Source organism: Cynocephalus volans, chromosome 6, assembly GCF_027409185.1.
Source record: "Cynocephalus volans isolate mCynVol1 chromosome 6, mCynVol1.pri, whole genome shotgun sequence".
NCBI classification, from domain to species: domain Eukaryota; kingdom Metazoa; phylum Chordata; class Mammalia; order Dermoptera; family Cynocephalidae; genus Cynocephalus; species Cynocephalus volans.
Window position 1 is genome coordinate 106,477,289 of NC_084465.1, and position 17,317 is coordinate 106,494,605.

General features: G+C 35.8%; 1 protein-coding gene across 6 annotated transcripts in view; it reads right to left on the minus strand.

Moving 5' to 3' along the window:
- The window catches only part of MRTFB (myocardin related transcription factor B), a 179,973-nt gene that overhangs the window by 113,244 nt on the left and 49,412 nt on the right, over nt 1-17,317 (minus strand). For 5 of the 6 annotated variants that reach the window (XM_063098762.1, XM_063098763.1, XM_063098757.1 and 2 more), the window contains one exon: nt 6,460-6,676. In XM_063098762.1, the coding sequence (XP_062954832.1) occupies nt 6,460-6,613 (154 nt within the window). In that variant the 5' untranslated portion in view covers nt 6,614-6,676. The remainder of the gene's footprint in view (nt 1-6,459; nt 6,677-17,317) is intronic. The other variant, XM_063098758.1, reaches the window with a different exon arrangement.

Below are 17,317 nucleotides of genomic sequence, written 5' to 3' on the forward strand. Positions count from 1 at the left end.
ACGACCGGTCTCTCTGGGTGCCTTTGTAGCACTGTGTAGATCTTTCTCGGGTCTTGTTCACCTTTGTATCCCCCTGGTATAAACCGAGTCTAGTGCCCGCCTGCAGCCTGCTCTCCGGCAGGTTCAGGCGGACCTGGGAACTCTCCTACCGCACTATTCCCAACCAGAAATTCGTTAGGCTTTTTTCCAAACTGGTGGTCGCAGAGATGGTATCTGCCTCCCAGTAACAGGAAGTTTACCGGGGCCGGAGTCCAGGGTGTGGTGGAGTGACAGTCGGCCCGCCCGTACTTCCTAGCCCTCCCAAAACTGGTCGGGACGCCCCACACCCCCAGTCCTGCCAGAGAACCGCGGAGGGAGTGGGAGAGGAGGTCGGCCCGCAGGGTCCGGAAAGCCCCGCGCCAGGCCAAGCAAATGGGCTCAGTGATGGCCGAGCAGGGCGGAGCTGCCCGCACCTGGGAAAATGGAGGCAGCACCGGGGGCAGTGAGTGGCCTGGTGGTGCAGTCGGAAGCCGCGTGGGCATTCACCCCCCGAACAGAGCTGTGCCAGGGATCACTCACAGTGCTGTGCCAGGTCGGGCGCTCGCTCTGTCTCTGGTTTGTTGCCTTCCGTGTTCTCGGCGCTGCCGCCTCGGGCTGTTCAGTCGCGGCGCCGCTCGGGCGCTCCCAGGAATCTTCTTTAATGCCGGCCTGAAACCTCGAATCCTGAATAGGGCAGCTGGCCGCCTTCAGTGCGGCCCCAGCCTCCGGGATCCTGGCTGCATCCACAGCAGCCCTGGCGCCGTGTTCCCTGTTTCAAGACTCACTTTTGCAGCTAAGAATCAGTTCTTTTCCTGCTCCACACTTCAAAGCTGTTGCCTGTAAATGAGGCAGCCTCTCCTGCCGGGGGCAAAGTGGCGTTGAGCCCCCACGACCGGCCAGCAGCAGCAGTCCTCCCTTAAGAGATGGCCAGAGGAAGGTCCACAAGTTTCCCGGCTACCTGAGGTCCAGTGGCCACCTTTTCCACCTCAGCTACTCCGCGCCAGCCGCCGCAGCCGCCGCCATCTTGAAAACCGATCCTGCAGCTTGCTTTTAAATGTTATAATTGTGGTTAGTATAAGTCCTAAAGCCTAATTTAAAAAAATATTAAAAACTTGACTAAGGAAAATGATATTCACGGAGTGTGTATTTCTCTTCTCAATCTAAGTATTCTAACTCCTGAAAGCAGGAAAAAAAAATTATCTCAATGTATCAGAATGTTTATTAATGTCCTTGAGAATTAAATATTCCAGATCCTAAATATGTTGACAGCAAAGTCAACAAGATAATTTTATAGAAAATTATTCATTCCTCTTACCTCCAGTTATAGAAAGGAAAAGCAAGAATCCCATAGTTCTGTGTTAACTATTTAGCATCTATTTATTTCCTTCCCAGTTATGACACTATGAGAATTTTCTGTCTGGCTGTCTGTTCCAGAGAAAAACAGAAATTTCCTCTCTTTCCCTCACCAATCTCCATTCAGCTATACCAGCTCATGTACAGTTTAAGGAACACAGTTTTGCCTAGGACTGATGCTTATCACCTTTGTGTTTCCAAACACCCAGACTGACAGTAAGCCTAACAGGTTAAGGAGGAGTGGGGACAGGTTTTCAAAGTAAAACCCAAAGAAAAGACCAAATGTGAACATATGCCACTTATTTTCTATGTGCTAGGCAAGCAGTTTTCTTTGGCTTAGATCCATGGCTAGGCAAAGTTCATCTGACTGTTTGCAAATATATTCATAAATGTATTGAATCCAGCGCAAAGAACTATCTTGTGTTCCCTTGTGTGCAACAAACTTTTGAATAAATTATTTTCTCTGGTAAGTGATCATTCAGGAATAGAACAAGAGATGGTGTAAAAGTGTAAATTTAACGGATACGAACTCTTAGAAAAAAATTATAAGAGGGGACCATAAGCTCAAAACCATAACAAGTAGAGTAAATAGTAATTCCAAAGTTTAAAATAAGAAAAAGTAAGTCTCTCCTCTTTACTGAGGCCTAAAACATCCTATTTCACAGCAAATACAGCTTCAAAAAGTCTTTTTACATAGGAAAAGGAAGGTGGCAGATACTGATTTTACACCTACTCGATACTACTGATAGCTGGCCTGTGGTGTATCTGTGGCCCTGGTAACATGATTGATCCTCACCTTAAAAACACCTAGACTCAAGATGTACCAAAAAGTATTAAAATGCCAAACAGCTTTTAAAAATGTAAATCTATATTAACTTCTCTGCTTACTCTATAATAATACAAGCAATGACTTAAAAGCTTAAATTCACCAACCAGCACCCTCTAGAGTTGCTCTGCCTGACAGCTTATCATTCTTGCAAATAACCTCATGAATGAACAAATGAACAGCTTCTCCCTCAGGGTACCCTTAGAGTATAGGCACAGGCAAAGAGCTGTAGCTCCATCAGTGATGTTATTTCTACCCATTTTGTTACTCCCTAGTTTTAAGAAGCTATTCAACTTACAGCAACTGAGCTTTTTCTATTTATGTACTGAAAGACTTGTTCCTTTGACTGATTTCTCTTTTATTCCCAGTTCTGACCATCTGAAGGAATGTTAATACTGAAACGTGAAGATGAATCTAATGTGTGTATAAAATGTCAAAAAGGTCAATGTCCCTGCACATGTGTTGTTTTAGTAAGGTACATTATTTGTGTGCTTCGGTATACCCATTTTCCTTCATGAAGAGCTCATCTGTTGGGAAAAGTTAATTGCCTAAAGAGTTGCCTTACTTTTGAGGTACTACTTGCTACAGAATTACTTTGGCCACATACAGGGTGGTAAAGGAAAACCCTACCTTATTGTTACTAATCAGCTTCCATATTTACCGCAGAAGTGGGAATATCCTGCAACTCCACTATCATTACCAGCATAAATATTAATCAAAAATAAGGGAAGATCCTGGAGTCATAACTTAAATGTCAACTTCACTTTCCTTGTAAAGTTTATTTATAAACTATTACATGATCTAATCCTTCTACATAATACTCAAAAATTGAAATATCTCCATTTTCCCCCAACAGAAAAGAAAATTATCCTAATAAGTGAAATTTTAATGCTTAGGGATAATAGTAAAACACCATCACCCAAAAAAAAAAAAAAAAAAGCATTCAATTATTTCATAATATCTAAACAGTTCTTTGTACTGATTAATTATGAGGCCAACAGCTACATTTTGTATGTGATATAATTTAGATACAGTATTAAGAAGACCTAAAAAAATGAACATACATTTACTAAATCATTAAAGAAACAAGTTATGGTCCTTTCATTTATACATTACTTGATGTGAATATACTCTGCTCACATAACTGTCAAAAACCTAGATTTAGGGGCTAGTCAGTTAGCTCAGTTGGTTAGAGCACGGTGTTGATGACACCTAGGTCCAGGGTTTGATCCCTGTACTGGCTAGCTGCCAAAAACAAAAAATAACCCTAGATTTCATTCTTTTATTTAACATTTTTATTTGTTTTAATTGACAAAAATTGTCTATATTTATTGTGTACAAGATGTTGTTTTGAAATATGTACACACTGTGGAATGGCTAAATTGAGCTAATTAACATATGCATTACATATTTATCTTTTTTGTGGTGAGCACTTGAAATCGACTTTCTTAGTAATTTTCAAGAATATAATACATTGTTGTAAACTATAGTCACAGTTCCCATCTTGTACAACAGATGTATTGAACTTATTCCTCATATCCAACTGAAATTTTGTATCCTCTGACCAGCATCTCCCCAAAAATCTAGATTTCTCAGTTGTACAGGATTCCTTTTATACCTTGGATTGTGTACAAAAACTAAGCTATTATTATATCATAAGCCTGAAATTAAAGTATATGACTGAATATAAGGTAAGATTTCTAACTTCCTGAAGTCATTTATGAGAAAAGGAGGAATTGTCTCATGTTTGAGTCCTCACACAGTATCTCATATTATGAGATGCTCTCTCATTAACTTAATAGTGAACAAAAAAGTACTCTTTGGGAAAACACATTGGCTTAAAAACTAACTTCATTCAAAGCTAGTTTTAGTTTTATAGAAATATCTTAATGAGAATCAGAAAAAAAAGATTAAAAAATCAATACACTATTCCCAGGTTATAACCTTAAAATTGAAAGTGTTGGATGTAGTTACAAGGAAGCTTTTAATAACTGCTTTTTTTTTTTTTTAAAGATGACTGGTAAGGGGATCTCAACCCTTGGCTTGGTGTTGTCAGCACCATGCTCAGCCAGTGAGCTAACTGGCCATCCCTATAGAGGATCCGAACCCATGGCCTTTGTGTTATCAGCACCGCACTCTACCGTGTGAGCCACGGTCCGGCCCTAATAACTGCTTTTTAAAAAGCAGTCAAATAATATTCCCTCAGAAAGAACACTAGTATCAGTAGTTAATTTTGGGAAGTAACTGGGCAGGTAAGGGACAAGACTGTAAGGGTGACCTATTTCTCACTATGTACCCATAACATTCTAAACCATTTGAATATATTATCTACTAAAAAAAGGGGCTAAATTATAAAACAGAAACAATACCCCCATAAAATGTTCTAACCAATGACAAATCAAACATAAATGATTATGCTGTAGAGATTATGAATATATAAGACAATTTTTTAAGAAAACAGTCCTGCTGTTTTGTGAATGTTACTTGTGACACAGACGTAAAATTTTCAGTGTCAGGTCATGCAGGTATTGAAAAACTATTGTTTTTAAAACAAAAGAGACAGAAATGAAGATATGTCCTGGAAATTGGTACCAGATAAATGATGGATGGGGTCCTACTGATATAAACACCAATCACAAAGATTCTTGTATAGTGTTTGAGTAGGATGGTTTATGAACTATGAGAGTAGATAATGCAATCCTTCTACATTCTTGCACTGCTTCATAAAGTGTAACTAAATTAATAAATTAAAATGTTTACTTCTTTAAATTTTTTTAAAGGAATGACTACTCTATATTTGGGCATACCTTATATTCAGATATACATGTAGTAACTTTTGCAAGAGAATGTGGTGAGCTGTACCAAGTAAATGACCATAAAGTATAAACTTTCTCCACACACTTCCCTCCCCTGCTACAGAGGACCATTTTGTGAGCAACTGTATATTCCGATTTTATACCAATTAAACTCTTATTTTATTTTAGGGTAATGTGGACATTCTACTGGTCCAAGTGTACCATAAATTCGTAAATTTGATCACATTTAATCATGTTTCAGTAAATGTGGTTATATTCTCTCAGCCACTGTCTAAGGTAAAGCAGGCTCCTAACTGATGGAAGTTTTGAAAGCCATTACCAGTCAAAGCCGCCTGAAAGCCTTGATGGCACCTTAGTTAAGATGTTGCTTTAAACCAATCAAAATGATCAAAGGTTGTGCCTAACACCAAGATTCAGATACAAAACAAAACATACCTTATTTGAAGGGAGAACAAGTACACCCAAAGACATGTACTAAAAGACTAAGAATAGTAGTACATGTTTTTTTTTAATCCATTTTCCCAAATAAGATAAGGCCAATAATGAGAAGGATTGGGAAATTCTCGAAACTTAAAAAAGTAAGTAACAAGGTACATAAGGAAGCATTCTGCAGGGAAATGGTTTTATTTCTTCTGGCTTTTAAAACTGAAATTTTAAAAATATATTTGTGAATGTAAGATTCATTGCAACTGTGGAAAGTGCGGTAAATCCAGTAGAAATTCTTAATTCTGCCTTTTTAATAAGTATGGTTAGTGTGTTTATAAATTTTTACATTCCTTTGTTAGTTTTAAAAGTAAGTGTATATCATCTATCTCCATTCATGTTAAAAACTACAAGTATTGTATTTTCTGGAGACTCTGGGATGCCTCTGCGATCAACGGAAATTTCCTGAACAGATAAGAAATGAATAGAAAATACTCATTTTTATATAAGAATGAGCCAGCCAAAGACTCAGAATATGGTCATATCCTATACCCATTAATATAAAAAAATACTCAAATAAGCAGTTCTTGTCTTCTTAGTGATCACTGAGATAGCTTAAATTTTGCCACTTCTAAAATTAAGGTGCAACACACTGGAGATGGGAAAAGTGAGAAGAGAATGTAGTCATATCCTCAATCTATTTCTCTGGCATCAGCAAAGGAAGCAAGCTACTTTCCAAGGCGATTCCAGCATGAATCTTCTGTTTGTGCTAAAATGGTTGAAATCTAAAGCTTATTTCCAAAGGTAATGTTGCTAGCAAACATACTTAATGAGGCAATAATGAAAAGATTGAATGGAAAGTGATATTCTGCCTGTTACTCAAGACCATCCAGTACCTCTATGAGGTTCTCCTTTGTGACAGACTGCTGAATGTAACTGACAAAAAAAGAGAAAGAAATCTGGGCTCGCAAAGAGGGTAAATCTTTGAATCAAAGTTCTCACTGCACATGCTGAAAAACTCACCATTTTTCCTTTCGTTCAGAGGAGGTAAGTGCTGACTGGACTGCAGGGAGAGTTCCTGGAATTCATGGGCCACGGCTTCACTTTGAGGACTTGGAGCAAGATGGGCTAAAGGTCCCAATTCATCCTCAGTGTCGACTGCGCCTTTGTGATCCATTGTGTTCCAACCACTGGCAACAAAGAGTACGAGACACTTCTTAAATGTGGCCTGTTGAAAAGACTGCCAAAATAAAGAATGTGTAAATAGATAACACATTTATTTTTCTCCAATTTGCACAAAAATATTAAAATGGGAACCCTGGGTTCTAGTCCAGTTTTGCTGCTGGATGACCATTACCAATTCATTACTCTCTTGTCCTCAGATTCATTGTCCAACACATAGGAATAATATACTTCCCATCTAAAAAAGCACCTATAAGGTAAATAAAAGTTTAAAGATAATTTGCATAATTTTTGTAGAATGGATTAAAGAAAGTTATGGCTACTGCTGTCATTATTCAAAGATTTTAATGCATGCTTGAAAATCCATCTTAACTTCTACATATCAAGCAACTTTAAATTCGTCAATATTCACAGCAAGCAGCAATGTTTCCAATAATGACTCTTCATCAGTCTGAGTGTCAGTGAGAACAACATGCAACAGAACTTTCAGCTAACCTGCAAAGAACATATAGTTCATGACAAAGAAACAAATCTTTAAGTCACTGAGATGTGCAGTTGTTTATTACCACAGCATAAACTGACCCATTCTGACTGATAGAGAAATTGGTAACAGAAGTACCAAAGATGCAACAAAATCCTAAATATGTGACACTGGCTTAGGGGTTCAACAGTGGATGCAGGAAAACTGCTCAAGGAATCCAGAAGGATGGTGGTCCATGTTACCCAGTAGTAACACATTTGATGAAACTGTTGCTTGCTTATTTAGTAGCATTCCTCAGCACAGTTTGTTCATGCATTTATCTATTGATGGACATTTGGGTTATTTCTGGTTTTTGATTATTTCAAATAAAGATGCTATGAAAACTCCTATATAATTATTTATATAGATTGATGCTTTCATTTCTCTTGGGTAAATACTTAGGAGTAGAACAGCTAGATCACATGGCAAGCGTATGTTTAAATTTTTAAGAAACTAACAAACTGTTTTCCAAAGTGGTTATACCACTTTGCATTCTTATCAGCAGGATATGAGAATTCCACTTGTTCCACATTCTTGCCAGCATTTCACATGGTCAATCCATTTCATTTCAGCCACTTTAATGGGCATGTAGTGGTATCACTGCGATTTTAATTTGCATTTTCCTGATAACTAATGATGTTGATCATCTTTTAATGTGCTTATTTGCCATCCCTTTATCTTCTTTGGCTAAGTATCTGATCAAATCTTTTGTTCATTTTTTAAATTAGGTGGTTTATTTTCTTATTGTATTTCAAGAGTTCTTTATATACTCTGCACACAAGTGCTTTATCAGATATGTGATTTGCAAATATTTTCTCCCTGTCTAGGGCTTTTTATGCTCTTAATAGTGTTTTGAAAACAGAAGATGTTTTTAATTTGACAAAATCCAATTTTTTCTTTTATGAATCATGTTTTTATTGTTGTAGCTAATAAATCTTTGATTAGCCCAAGGTCACAAATATCATCATCTATGTTTTCTTCTAAATATAGTTTTATGTTATACATTTAAAAGTCTATGGTCCATTTTGAGTTAATTTTTGTATATGTAGTGAGATGTGTTTCTTTTTTTTTCTTCTGACTGTTCCAATACCATTTGTTGAAAAGATTATCTTTCTTTACTAAATTGCCTTTGTTGAAAGTCAGTTGACCACATATACATGAATTATTTCTTCACTCTTTATTTCGCTGCCAAAAAGAAGTGAGCCACAAAAAAAAGGAGTCTCCTAAATTTTTTGTATAAACTCTACCCCAAATCTCTAGCTGATCCCTAACCTACATATGTGCAAGGCAGACTCCATGCAGCCCAGCTAAGGCAAGAAGAACTGAACTGAGATTTCAGGGGCTGCCCACTACAGGAAAGACAGTGTTTACAAAAGTGAGTTCAGCATAGTTAACTGTCTGCTAAAAAAAACCCCAACACTCTTAAGAGGAAACCTAACAAAATCCAGTGTCTCAACCAGAATTCCACATCCACTCAAAATAGCCTTTAATAATGAAGGCAAAATTGTCACCAGAAGACACACAGTACAAGAAATGCTAAAAGAACTTATTCAGGCTGAAAGGAAGCAATAATGGATGAAAACTTTAATCTTAGGAATGAAAAGCATCAGAAATGGTAAACATGTATGTAAGTACCCAAAACTAGTTTTTCTTCTTAATTTCTTTAATATTAACATTTAAAGCAAAAATTATAACACCTTGTCATGTGGTTTATAATACAGGACAACTATAGCATAAAGGATGAGAGAAGAGTAAATGTATTCAACGTTTTTACATCGCTATATATTGTAAGGAAGTAGTATAACTTTAAGTAGACTGAGAAGTTAAGGTTGTATACTATAATACTTAAATTAACCATTTAAAAAATACTAATAGTTTTAGCTAAAACATCAATGGGGAAATTAAAATGGCTTTGTAAAAATACTCAGCGAACCCACCCAAAAGAAGGAGAAGAATAAGGGCCGGCCCTATGGCTCACTCGGGAGAGCGCGGCGCTGGGAGCACCGAGGCTACGGGTTCAGATCCTATATAGGGATGGCTGGTGCACTCACTGGCTGAGCGTGGTGCAGACAACACTGTGCCAAGGGTTGAAAAAAAGAAGGAGAACAGAGAAACAAAAAAGAGAAGGGATAAAAAGCAAATAGTAAAATAGTAGACCTAAATCCAACCTTATCAATAATTACATTAAATATAAATAGACTACATATTCCAATGAAAAGAGAAATTGACAGAATGAATATTAAAAGTCTAAAAATGTATCCTTATAATGTGACATGCTTTAAATATGAAGACACAAACAGGGTAGAAGTAAACGGAGAGAAAACAGGTCATGCAAATAGAAAGCCCAAGAAGGCTGTAACGTCTATATTAATATCAAAGTAGACTTCAAAAAAATGTGTTTGTTAGGTTGATTTGCCTATAAAATTAATTATTTCAATAAGGAATATTAAAATAAGACTTGTAGGTATTTTCAGAACTACAAATTTTCGTTTCAAATTATTTATTCATACAAAATAAAGGCTGTTCACACCAAATTAATTCTAAGATACAAGCACCATAAAAATGTCCTTATAATGGCAAGATGTACAAACTCTAAACATTACTGCTAACAATTTGGGAGATTCTTTAGGGATAGATTTTAAAATATTTTCATGCAGTATTATCTATTCTTCATACTAATTTTTTTTTAACCTATTATGACTTGACATTATGCTCACCTTCAACTCCCACACATCCCTCCAAATTAAGAAAATTATAAGCTAAGGAAATCTTTACAAAATGTAGCAAAGGGAAAAGAATAAGTTTTAAAAAAATTATAATTTAACATTCATGGACATTTTTCATGGAGTACAGACTAAATCTATTCTGAAATTTTGCAAGCTGTCATCTTAAAATCCTACCTAACTACTTGTTAATTTTCTCTGAAAAATATAATCCAACATCAAACATACTGTCCAGTAGTTGCTAATTGAAATGTTAAATAAATGGCATTAGAGTGGATTCTTTCACTGTGTCATAATTTAGTTATGAAAGTAAAACAATAAGTTAGCTTTAACTGGACAAACTGTGATAAAATATTAATTTGTCTAGAACTGACAGAATGAATGAATAGGGACTAAATACCTTACAAATCCCAATAACATAACTGCATTCCAAAATGAAACAAATCCAATATTTACCTACCATTTAGTAAAAGCACAGCATAATACTAGTAAGACTGACATGGGATGTGGTTTCTGCTCTCAAAAAACAAACCACTTCACTGTCAGATGCTATGCCAGAAACAGGAAAAAAAAGTACAGAAAATAGACTAGAGGCATTATTTCATTTATTCATTCACTCATTCTTTTTTCCTGAATGGAGTCAAGATAACACCAAGAATAATGATCTTATATTTAAAAAGATGCTGGGCTGCCATACCCCCCGAGTTCTGCAACCAGCCCAGCAACAACCACCTAGTCACCACAGGAAGCACCCTGGGCTCCCACACCAGGGCAGTGGGAGGCCCAAGGGCCTCAGCCACACACCCCTGATATCTGCATCCAGCCCATCAACAACCCAGCCACCACTGGAAGGCACCTGGTCTCCCCTGCCAGAATGAGGGAGGTACCACAGGCCTCAATCATTCCCCTCTTCCTGCTCCTCCCACCTTATTTCCTTCCCTTTTTACCTCTCCCCTTCCCCCAACTGTTCTGCAACATCTTAGAATATAAAAAGAAATAATATTAATAAATAAATTAATTTAAAAAAAAAAAAGAAAGACAAATTCCACATGATCTCACTTGTATGTGGAGCCTTAAAAAAAACAGTGTTTCTTGTAGAAGTAGGGAGTAGAGTAAAGGTTACCAGAGGCTGGGAGAGCAGGGGGTTGGGAGAGGAGGGGTAGTGGTGGATTAATGGGTACAAAGCTATGCTATCTATTCTAAGTGAATCAATGTACAGTATATGCATGTATTGAAACAACACACTGTACCCCATAAATATGTATAAATAAATGTTAAAATATCCTTATAAATAAAGGCAAACCTGACGAAATGTGATAGCATTAAAAAAAAAACAAAACAATGTTGGGCTAGTGGGCTAGGGTGGTCCCCAAATCAGTGCTAACATCTGTTTTGAACTGAGTGTAAGTTCAAAGCCAATCCTCTTTCTTCTCAACCTTATGCTTATAAGGTTACATGAAATACTAGTAAATAAAATGGTATGTAATCACTGCTATATATAAGATATGCTAAACAATTAAAGGAGCTCAAAGGATATCGGTATCAAACTTCAGAAATTTAATACATAACTGGCCAAATGCAGACAGGTAGAACAAAATACACTCCACAAAAATGTTTTAGCAACAACAAAACTGTTGCCCCAACACTTCAGAGCTCCCCTGAATTACAAATATTAGGAAAACACCTGGCTAACATCCAGTGAAAATAAATTTCTAAATTCAAACACAATAAAACAGCAGACTTGGATCAAGAAGTTCAAAGACAAAGTTAACCAAACACAAAATAATTCTCTAAATTAGAAAAGTATTTACTATTAAGTCCTATGAGCAAACAAGTTGAAAATTTAGGGTCAAATGACTTTTGAGAAACAGAATTTTGTGTCACTGGATTAGGTAAATTAATGATGTCAACCCTGAGTTATTTTATGTTATCTGTTCTTCCCCCAAAGCCTCTGATGGCAATTTGTCAACTATTTGATGTTAAAGTTCAAAATTTATTTAGTAGTGTAAGAACAAAACCATGTCAACCATATATATGAAAATATTTTCCGTATAATATACTGCTATTTCTGTATTATTCTCTTCTAAACAAGATTTCTTAAGGACATCAAGAATAAATTATCAAATCTGTCTACATTTTATATGAATAAAATTCACCTCCCTATCTAATATTTGGAGAATTAAAAGAATAGCAGAAAGGAAAACTTCATCCAATCTGTCCATGTTCAGTCTTAACAATTAGGACAGAAGCAGACAATCAGAGTTCTAAACTTCCATGTTTCTATACAAATATTATTTCACTACTAGGACATACAACTTTCATTATAAGAGTTATAATTTTCATTATGAGTTATCATGAAAAGTGCTTTCATTCCCCTAGTTTTTTCTAATTTAATTCCTGACACAATTACTTTAATGCTGTTATATTTTTTAAAAATTGTATAAATTCATAGAATAATGGTATATTTTAGCTGAAGGGTATCTTAGAACCAATGTCTAGTACAAGGGATTTTCAACTCTCCTCACAATATAATGATCATTTGGGGAGATTTATAATGAGAACCCTGGTGGGGGGGAGGGGGTGGGGAGAGAATCTCCAAAGATTCTGCTACAATTTGTCTGGGATAGAGTGATTCTAACGTGTAGCCAGGGTTGAGAATCACTGATCTAGTGGAACCCCTTATTTTACAGATAGGATGAATCATTTGCCTCATGAATGGGAAAAGAGGTCAGAAGCAAAGTATGACAGTATATATAAAAAATAGAATATAGGCAGATAAAAAGTAACCTAAAGTATTAAATGTCTAATTGTATTAGGGAAAGTTAGCAAAGTCTTCAAGGATGAGTAAGAATTTGCCTGGCACAGAGTTTTTCTCATCAGTAAAAGGAGAGGGGCACAGACAGACATAATCACCTTATGGCTACAGTTTGATGGGGCCAATGTAGAGATGGCATGACACTGATAAGACTGGTGTGGTAAAGGAAAGCACAACTGTGAAAGAATGTGGACTCTAAAAAGTGATATGATCAGATTTGTATTTTAGAAAGATAACTTTGGCAGAGAACGGTTACTGATAAAGTCATGTGCTGAAATGCTGAGGAACAAAGACAGTAAAAATGCAAAAAAGGGAATAAACTCAAGGCAACAATTCAAGGCTTGATGACTGGCCTATTTGAAAGGTAAAGGAAATTAAAGAATTGAGGTTGGCTGAGGTTTCCAGATTTGGACAGTTGGAAAGGCTGGTAGTATCATCAATCACATCAAAGAAAGATGAGAAGTAAGGGGCAGATAAGGAGTGTTCACTTTGAGAAACTACAGGCCCCCCAAGGCGGGAGCTCTGAAAAAAAAAGGGTGTGGCTGGAGAGGTAGTTACAGTGTTTGATTTCAAGCAAATCACTTAACCTCTTAGGGATTCAATTTCTTAACTTAAAAAATAGGAATGACAACTGTAAAGAAGAAAAGGAAAGAATATTTACTGCATTTCTACTCAGCTTGGCATTAAGTCTATTTGGGCTTTCCCTAATTTCGCCCTGAAGACCTCTCTATGGGTATCATTATTCTCATTTTATAGATAAGAAAACCACAGCTTGGAAAGATTAAACAAACTTGAGACACTAGCATCTAAGCCAGGTTTCCAACTTTAAGGCCCGTATTCCTTACATGATAATACAACATGTATGTGCCAAAATGCAAAGAGCCAAGAACTTGGAGAGATGGATGTTGTGGGGGAGGTGGCAGGGAAGAGGTAGATGAAGTTTGGAAAAGATCCACTCACGCAAAGATTCATTCGCACACATCTTTAACATACATATTGAAGACCCACACTATTAAGCACTATGCTGGGCCCTGGGGTTCTAATGATGAATTAATCATAACCTCTTTTCTCAAGGAGGTCAAGACCTTGTCAAACAGGTAGTTATGACACATTAGTGATTAATAGGAGTTTCATGGCAGATGAAGCAAACACTCTCCTCTTACTGTTCCATTTTAGCAAAATGCTAAAAGTGTGAGTAAAATTAAACTCCGGACAGGAAGAAAATGAAATCTGCAGTGGTAGATGTACTACATATAAACAGGACATCTTTTTGACACTAGGTTATAATTCTTTCAAATAAACTATTTTCTAAGCAGGGCTTTTAGTTGTAGCAGTTGGATTTTTACATGTAGCCATTAATTAAGTGGCAAAAATGGACTATAAATATACCGAATACAATACACTGTATAGAAAAAGTTATATAACAGTCCTTCTATGCTAGAAGTGACTGTTAATAGTTCTAAAAATGGCAATGTGATGATTTCTTTTTTAACTTGTTTAATGAATGAATAAGTTTCAAATGAACATAACATGGAGCAAACTGCGTGTTTTAACATCCTCCAGTATGACGCATTCTTAATAAGTATTGTAACTAATACCTAAGTAAACAGTGTTTCTGAAATATTCATTATGATCCATCTACAATTAAAATTTTGAATTAGCAAAACTTTAAAACACATTTGGCTTTTAATCTACTAAATAAAAAGACAAAGAATTAGAAAATGTTATTTGTTCTCCAAGTAAAGTGGCCAAAACCCAAGTCTTTAGTTTCAACAACTGCATTTTCCAAGTTTATTCATAATGAATAATTCTCAGAGAATAAGAATTGATTAAAGAATTATTTTAAGCTGTGATGATTTCCGTATATAGCAAACATTGGGTTAAAAAAAACCTCTAATTTTGTTGAACCGTAATTAGCATTTGATTTAAATGCTAAGAAGTAAATATTTATAAACTGATTAAACAAATTTTTTTAACAGATAAAAAATATATTGTACTCCTATTCCCAAGTTCTCTGAGGCAAGAAGAAAAGGAAGATTCAAGGAAACAAAGGAAGAGGGGAAGAGAAAAAAAGAGAGCAAAAGAAAGGGAATTAGAAAGAGAAACTAAAAAGAGGAAAGTCTCTTCTTTTTGTCTTCTAGCTTTTTACTCTTCTTGATATTAGGTAGGTATCAATAGAATTTAAGTTTAAAATACATGAAAAAACCCGAAGTTTAATTTCATGCCTAGTTAGGTAACCGTACTCGGGCCATGCATCCCCTAACTTGTACTTAATTAGCCAGAGTGAGAAACTCTCTTGTCTGAGGCAACCATGCCAGTTAGTTGGTAAAATGAAAAATTCAGTTTAAAAGAACAGTCATTAAAAATGATACACAGAAACCTTAAAAGTTTCTTTTAAATTAGAGCGCATAAATGTCAATTCGTTTGCCAGCCTTTTGATATAGGATATCAAGGCCTTCTCTTGTCTCCTTGTAGATGGGCTGGCTCTCTGGCATAAACCACCACTATCTATGATTTCCAGTTTGTTTCTTTAAAGTGGAACGAAAATTGAAAAGATTTTTAGTAAAGAATGCACCTAGGTTTTTACAATTTTTAACCCAATTTAAAAAAAAATTTTTTTTTAAATTTTCTCACCCACACTTGACTCAATATTATTATTTAAGCAACATACCTTTGTGTTTCCAAACATTTAAAATTTTGGCACTTATAGTTCATCAGTTTATGTATTATTTAGTTAAACTACCACTAGCAGCATAAACAGATTTAGGAACAACCACAGCTGACTTTTGGTTAGCACAACTCAATTAGTGAGAACAGAAATGCATCACCAGACTCTAGTACCACCTCCTGATCATAACCATTTGGTATGTCCTGGGACAAAGAACAGAGAAGGTTGGTAATTCAGTGAGCTGATCAAGTGGAGGATAAATAGGAGAGGTTCTACCACAAAGCATTTCAAAGATTTATGTTGATGACAAGGGCATCTCAAACTGGAAACTTGGGTCTTCTTAAGTTTTCTGGAGTCTGTTAATACAAATCACTACTGAGATATTATTTCACTACTGTTTAACTTCCTGCAAAATGTGTTAATATTGTATTCTGAAAAAACAGCTCAGAGTATACACCAAATAAAAGTTAATCTTCAGAGTTTTACAAGAGCACTCTAGCAGGTAGCAGAACTATAAATAAATTTCTAATACCATTAGTTAAATATAAGACCATCTATCTGATTTTACCAAAGTCCTTCCAAGCACTTGATTTCTTTTCTGCATTACACTCTGATGTGTAAAATAGCAATTTTAATCAGCTTTGAAAATTTTAGTAGTTATATTATAGTTGTGGATAAGGTATTCTTTTTTGTTTATTGAGACAGAATCCACATGCCATAAAATTCACCATTTTGAAGTGCACAATTCAGTGGTTTTTAGTATATTCACAAGATATGCAATCATGACTAATTCCAGAACATTTTCATCACATCTTAAAGAAATTCTGTACCCATCAGCAGTAAGTGCCTAATCTCTTCCGTCAGCCTCTGACAACCACTACTCTACTTCCTGTCCCTATTGATTTGCCTGTTCTAGACATTTCATATATATACAATCAAATGATATATGTGGCCTTTCGTGTGTAGCTTCTTTCATTTAACATAATGTTTTAAAGATTCACCCATGTTGTACTAAGTATCAGTATTTCATTCTTTTTTATGGTTGAATAATATTCCACTGTATGAATTACCACATTTTGTTCATCCATTCACATTCATCAGGATGATGGACTTTAGATTGTTTCCACCTTTTGGCTATTATGAATTATGTTGCTATGAACATTAGTGTACAAGTTTTTGTGTGAAAGTCTGTTTTCACTTCTCTGGGTTTATACATAGGAGTGGAATTACTGGGTCATATGGTTACTCTATGCTTAACCATTTGAGGAAATATCCAACAGTTGTCCACAACAGTGGCTACATTATTTCATATTCCCACTAGCAAAATATTAGTGTTCCAATTTCTCCACATGTATTTTTTTTTTTTTTTGATTACAGCTACCCTAGTAGATGGAAAGTGGTATCTCATTGTTGTTTTTATTTGCATTTCCCTAATGAATAACAATGTTGAGCATCTTTTCATGTGCTTATTGAACATTTATGCATCTGGAGAAATGCCCATTTTTAAATAGAATTACTTGTCTTTTTCTTGAGTTGGAACAGTTCTTTCTGTCTCTATATATTACATATATATATATAGCATATATAGATCCTCATGGATCTGCCAATATTCTCTCATTCTGTGGGCTAACTTGCCACTTTCTTGACAGTGTGCTTTGATACACAAAAGTTTTCAGTTTCTGTGAACTCCAATTTATCTATTTTTTCCTTTGAGTGCTTGTGCTTCTGGTGTTATATCTAAGAAATGATTGCCAAATGCACATGCATGAAGTTTTGTACCTATTTTCCTTTTCTTTTTTCTGGAAGCTGGCCAATACAGGGATCCACACCCTCAACCTTGGTATTATAACACCACACTCTAACCAACTGAGGTGACTGGCCAGCCCCCACCCCCATTTTTCTTCTAAGAGTTTTATAGTTTTAGTTCTTTAGGTCTTTATTCCATTTTAATTTTTGTATATGGTATGAGGGTA